This window comes from Mustelus asterias, unplaced genomic scaffold, assembly GCF_964213995.1.
Source record: "Mustelus asterias unplaced genomic scaffold, sMusAst1.hap1.1 HAP1_SCAFFOLD_3736, whole genome shotgun sequence".
Taxonomy (NCBI): Eukaryota; Metazoa; Chordata; class Chondrichthyes; order Carcharhiniformes; family Triakidae; genus Mustelus; species Mustelus asterias.
The window spans coordinates 6,569-12,858 of NW_027593681.1; the positions used below are offsets into that span (position 1 = coordinate 6,569).

At 62.2% G+C, this 6,290-nt stretch overlaps 1 protein-coding gene across 1 annotated transcript; it reads left to right on the plus strand.

The window, feature by feature from the left end:
• Positions 1–1,043: 1,043 nt before the first annotated feature.
• On the plus strand, positions 1,044–6,083 carry rnaseh2c (ribonuclease H2, subunit C; the record flags this gene model as incomplete). The annotated part of the gene is made up of 3 exons (XM_078208460.1): positions 1,044–1,159; positions 1,951–2,070; positions 5,897–6,083. Coding segments are annotated over 3 exons (263 nt in total), but the record flags the coding sequence as incomplete, so codon positions are not given.
• Positions 6,084–6,290: the final 207 nt, after the last annotated feature.

Sequence of the window (6,290 nt, forward strand, 5' to 3'; positions counted from 1 at the left end):
CTCTCCCTCTCCCGCCCCTCCTCTCCCTCTCCTCTCCCGCCCCTCCTCTCCCTCTCCCTCTCTCCCGCCCCTCCTCTCCCTCTCCCTCTCCCGCCCCTCCTCTCCCTCTCCGCCCTCCTCTCCCTCTCCCGCCCCTCCTCTCCCTCTCCCGCCCCTCCTCTCCCTCTCCCGCCCCTCCTCTCCCTCTCCCGCCCCTCCTCTCCCTCTCCCGCCCCTCCTCTCCCTCTCCCGCCCCTCCTCTCCCTCTCCCGCCCCTCCTCTCCCTCTCCCGCCCCTCCTCTCCCTCTCCCGCCCCTCCTCTCCCTCTCCCGCCCCTCCTCTCCCTCTCCCGCCCCTCCTCTCCCTCTCCCGCCCCTCCTCTCCCTCTCCCGCCCCTCCTCTCCCTCTCCCGCCCCTCCTCTCCCTCTCCCGCCCCTCCTCTCCCTCTCCCGCCCCTCCTCTCCCTCTCCCGCCCCTCCTCTCCCTCTCCCGCCCCTCCTCTCCCTCTCCCGCCCCTCCTCTCCCTCTCCCGCCCCTCCTCTCCCTCTCCCGCCCCTCCTCTCCCTCTCCCGCCCCTCCTCTCCCTCTCCCGCCCCTCCTCTCCCTCTCCCGCCCCTCCTCTCCCTCTCCCGCCCCTCCTCTCCCTCTCCCGCCCCTCCTCTCCCTCTCCCGCCCCTCCTTCCCTCTCCCGCCCCTCCTCTCCCTCTCCCGCCCCTCCTCTCCCTCTCCCGCCCCTCCTCTCCCTCTCCCGCCCCTCCCCTCCCCCCCGCCCCTCCCCTCCCCCCCGCACTCCCCCCCCCCCCCTGCACTCCCCCCCCCGCACTCCCCCCCCCCCCCCCCTGCACTCCCCCCCCGCACTCCCCCCCCCCCCCCCCGCACTCCCCCCGCACTCCCCCCCCCCGCACTCCCCCCCCCCCCCCGCACTCCCCCCCCGCACTCCCCCCCCCCCGCACTCCCCCCCCCCCCCCCCCCCGCACTCCTCCCCCCCCCCCCCCCCCCCCCCCCGCACTCCCCCAGTCTGCAAGTGCGTTGAGGGTGAATTGGTAACAGATGATTTCTCTCAGAGCTGCAGGTGTCCTACCGGGGCCGGGCCCTGCGGGGACGGGATCTCCCTGTGCCCCCGGGATACATCGGACTGGTTCTGAAGGAGGACCGTGAGCCAAGCCTGGAGGAGGAGGAGGTGAGAGAGCATTCAGTCATCCTGCCGACGTTGGGGACTTTGAGGGGCATGGGCTGGTTCAGCACTGAACCCCCCCCCCCCCCCCCCCGGCATGGCGCGGCAACCCCTCGGCGCCGACCCTCCCACGGCGTGGCGCCCCTCGTGCCGACCCTCCCACGGCGTGGCGCCCCTCGTGCCGATCCTCGCACGGCGCCCCTCATGCCAATCCTCCCACGGCGCGGCGCCCCTCATGCCGATCCTCGCGTGGCACCCCTCATGCCGATCCTCGCACGGCGCCCCTCATGCCGATCCTCGCACGGCGCCCCTCATGCCAATCCTCCCACGGCGCGGCGCCCCTCGTGCCGATCCTCACGCGGCACCCCTCGTGCCAATCCTCCCACGGCGCGGCAGCAACCCTGCCGCAGGGGGCGCCGACCCTCCCACGGCGTGGCGCCCCTCGTGCCGATCCTCGCGTGGCGCCCCTCGTGCCGATCCTCCCGCGGCGCGACGCCCCCTCAGCGCCGACCCTGCCGCAGCGCGGCACCAACCCTCCTGTGGCGCGGCACCCCTCGTGCCGATCCTCCCCTGGCGTGGCCCCTCCCTCGGCGCCGACCCTGCCGCGGCGCCCCTCCCTCGGCGCCAACCCTGCCGTGGCGTGGCACCGACCCTGCCATGGCGCGGCGCCCCTCCATCGGCGCCAACCCTGCCGTGGCGTGGCATCGACCCTGCCGTGGCACGGCGCCCCTTGGATGGTGCAGAATGGCAGTGACATTAGACAATCCCGGGTGATAAGAATGTGTGTCCCATCGCAGGAGCGGACAGTCAGGGCCAAGTCAACATTCTCTTCGCTGACTTACTGGAACCTCGAGACTCCTCCCACAGCCGATGACAGTGTCGTCATGGCCCTGAGCTGGACACAACTTGCCGATGCTGTGAGTACTTTTATTTTAATTGTCTGAATCTATTCCCTTTCCGTCGACCAAGGATTGGGAATATTATCCTCGGAGGGAGTTCGGGGCTGAAATTGTTAAATCCCGAGTACAGTTGGCACAGTGGGTTAGCACTGCTGCCTCACAGCGCCAGGGACCCGGGGCAGCACGGTGACACAGTGGGTTAGCGCTGCTGCCTCACAGCGCCAGGGACCCGGGGCGGCACGGTGACACAGTGGTTAGCACTGCTGCCTCACAGCGCCAGGGACCCGGGGCGGCACGGTGGCACAGTGGGTTAGCACTGCTGCCTCACAGTGCCAGGGACCCAGGGCAGCACGGTGACACAGTGGTTAGCACTGCTGCCTCACAGCGCCAGGGACCCGGGGCGGCACGGTGACACAGTGGTTAGCGCTGTTGCCTCACAGCGCCAGGGACCCAGGGCAGCACGGTGACACAGTGGGTTAACACTGCTGCCTCACAGTGCCAGGGACCCGGGGCAGCACGGTGACACAGTGGGTTAGCACTGCTGCCTCACAGCGCCAGGGACCCGGAGCAGCACGGTGACACAGTGGGTTAGCGCTGCTGCCTCACAGCGCCAGGGACCCGGGGCGGCACGGTGACACAGTGGGTTAGCACTGCTGCCTCACAGCGCCAGGGACCCGGGGCAGCACGGTGGCACAGTGGGTTCGCACTGCTGCCTCACAGCGCCAGGGACCCGGGGCAGCACGCTGGCACAGTGGGTTAGCGCTGCTGCCTCACAGCGCCAGGGACCCGGGGCAGCACGGTGACACAGTGGGTTAGCGCTGCTGCCTCACAGAGCCAGGGACCCGGGGCAGCACGGTGACACAGTGGGTTAGCACTGCTGCCTCACAGCGCCAGGGACCCGGGGCGGCACGGTGACACAGTGGGTTAGCACTGCTGCCTCACAGCGCCAGGGACCCGGGGCAGCACGGTGACACAGTGGGTTAGCACTGCTGCCTCACAGCGCCAGGGACCCGGGGCGGCACGGTGACACAGTGGGTTAGCACTGCTGCCTCACAGCGCCAGGGACCCGGGGCAGCACGGTGACACAGTGGGTTAGCACTGCTGCCTCACAGCGCCAGGGACCCGGGGCAGCACGGTGACACAGTGGGTTAGCGCTGCTGCCTCACAGCGCCAGGGACCCGGGGCAGCACGGTGACACAGTGGGTTAGCACTGCTGCCTCACAGCGTCAGGGACCCGGGTTCGATTCCCGGCTCGGGTCACTGTCTGTGTGGAGTCTGCACGTTCTCCTCGTGTCTGCGTGGGTTTCCTCCGGGTGCTCCGGTTTCCTCCCACAGTCTGAAAGACGTGCTGGTTCGGTGGATTGGCCGTGCTAAATTCTCCCTCGGTGTTACCCGAACAGGCGCCGGAGTGTGGCAACTGGGGGATTTTCACAGTAACTTCATTGCAGTGTTAATGTAAGCTTACTGCTTACACGAATAAACTTTTTAAAACTCAGAGGAGGCTAGTGTCCCCTCGAGTGTGGAGGAACGAGGGGGGGGGGTATCTCATCGAGGGGGGTTTAAGATGATTAGAGGATTGGATAGGGTCGAGAGAGAGAAACTCCTTCCTCAGGTGGTGGGGGAGAGGGGAGATTCCAGAACAAAGTGTCGGGGAGGGGGTGCTGAATGTTAAAATTGGAGCCCGCCCGTTCAGGGGGGGGAATATTGGGAAGTGCTTCATCACACAGAGGGGAGTGGGAATCTGGAACTCTCTCCCACAGAAAACTGCAGAGGCTGCGGGGGGGTCAATTGGAACTGTCCCAAACTGAGATTGAGAGATTTGCGTTGGGTAAAGGAAGGCGGGGAGGGGGCGGCAGGGGTTAAGATGCAGACCAGCAGAGATCCAACTGGGCTCGAGGGGCTGAATGGCCGCCTCCTGTTCCTGTGTGAACACCGTGTTTCTTGGCTCTCTCTAGCCCAGAGGTACGAGGGCCAGTAATGTGGCACAGTCCGGGGCACAGCCACATTACTGGCCCTCCGTGGATATTTTTAAAAAAGCCTCCCCAATTCCAGCCTCTTGAGCATCTCCCCCAACCCCAGATTCCCATCGCTCCGCCATTGGCGGCCGTGCCTTCAGCGGCCTGGGGGGCCCCAAGCTCTGGAACTCCCTCCCGAAACCTCTCTCCTTAAAACTGACCATGTGGACACCTGCCCCGACGGCTCCTGAAATGACCGTGCGAATTAGGAGCAGGCCATTCGGCCCCTCGAGCCTGCTCCACCATTCCATAAAATCATGTACTGTATACAGTGTTCCAGATGTGGTCTCGCCAACATCTGGAGCAAGACTTCCCGGCTTTTACATTCCGTTCCCCTGGCGATAAACAACGTTCCATTTGTCTTCCTAATCACTGGCTGTAGATGCAGGCGAACCTTTCCTGATTCATGTCCCGGGATGCCCAGATCCCTCTGTACCTCAGAGTTCCCCAATCTCTCTCCATCCCAATCAGTCGCTGTTTTGTTCTTGCTGCCAGAGTGGACACATTTCCCCCGCGTTGTACTCCATCTGACAAATTATTGCCCGCTCACTGAACCTGCCCATTGCAGACTCCTTACGTCCTCTTCACAGCTTACTGTCCCCCACCTTTTGCTTTATCGGCAAATTTAGCGACCAGACCTTCTGCCCCTTCATCCAAATCATTGATATAAATTGTAAATCACTGTGGTCCCAGCACTGATTCCTGTGGCATTCCATTCAATCCATCCTACCAATCCAAAAATTACCCATTTGCCCATACTCTGTTTCGTGTTAGCGACCCAATCCTTGCTCAGACGTTACACACACCCACCAAGAACTCTCATTTTGTGTCAGCATCTCCAGGGCCAAGTTCTGATTTGCGTGTCTATGCAGTGCCTTGACAACATCAGTGGGTGCAAGTTGTTGTGGGATTAATCCTCCCCTCAGACTTGAGTGCCTGAAGAGGTTCGGACGGGACTATCATGTGCATAGGATGGTAATCGAGCAAGTGGGGTGGGGGGGGCAGATTTCACTGAAGTCTGAGCTTGCAGTGGGTGAAGGTGGGGTGGCGCAGTGGGTGAGCACTGCTGCCTCACAGCGCCAGGGACCCGGGTTCGATTCCCGGCTTGGAGTCTGCACATTCTCCCCGTGTCTGCGTGGGTTTCCTCCGGGTGCTCCGGTTTCCTCCCACAGTCCGAAAGACGTGCTGGTTAGGGTGCATTGGCTGTGCTAAATCCTCCCTCGGTGTTACCCGAACAGGCGCCGGAGTGTGGCGATAGGGGATTTTCACAGTAACTTCATTGCAGTGTTAATATCATGTGACGGCCTAGTGGTATTATCGTTAAACTATTAATCCAGAAACTCAGCTAATGTTCTGGGGGACCCGGGTTCGAATCCCCGCCCACGGCAGATGGTGGAATTTGAATTCAATAAAAAATATCTGGGATTAAGAATCTACTGATGACCCATTGTCGGAAAAACCCATCTGGTGCCCTTTAGGGAAGGAAATCTGCCGTCCTTACCCGGTCTGGCCTACATGTGACTCCAGAGCCACAGCAATGTGGGTGACTCTCAACTGCCCTCCAAGGGGCAACTAGGGATGGGCAATAAATGCTGTCCCAGCCAGTGACGCCCATGGCCCAAGAATGAGTAAAGAAAAAAATCATAAATAACCTTGAATCCGATGTGGACGGGTGTGGGAGTATTGTACAGAGAGAGACACCATTACCTCTGCGACTGATCTCGCCCCAGCGAGGGGGTTAACGCTGGGGACATTCCGACCAGGGCTACCCAGTGTGAAAGGTGGATATTCTAGGTGTTGTGTGAGGGATGCTGTGTTGTATTTTACAGCTCCAGGCTCCCGTGGAAGATGAGTGAGCAGCGGCGAGAGGAGACTGACGGAGGGTGAGAAGCAGATTCTGCCTCCCCCATCCCCCATCCCACACCCCATCATCAGCTGCCAAGTACAGGCGTTGGATATCTGTGGGGAGACAGCGAGACGCAGGAAGCATAAATAAAGGATTATTTTTTTATCAGATTCATCCACGTCTATTGTATTATGTTGGTTTGGTTTTGGGGGGGTGGAGGGTGAGGATGTCCTTGCTACAGAGGGCGTGCAGCGAAGGTTTACCAGGCTGATTCCTGGGATGGCAGGTCTGTCATATGAGGAGAGACTAAATCGGTTAGGATTATATTCACTGGAGTTTGGAAGAGTGAGAGGGGATCTCATAGAAATTCTAACAGG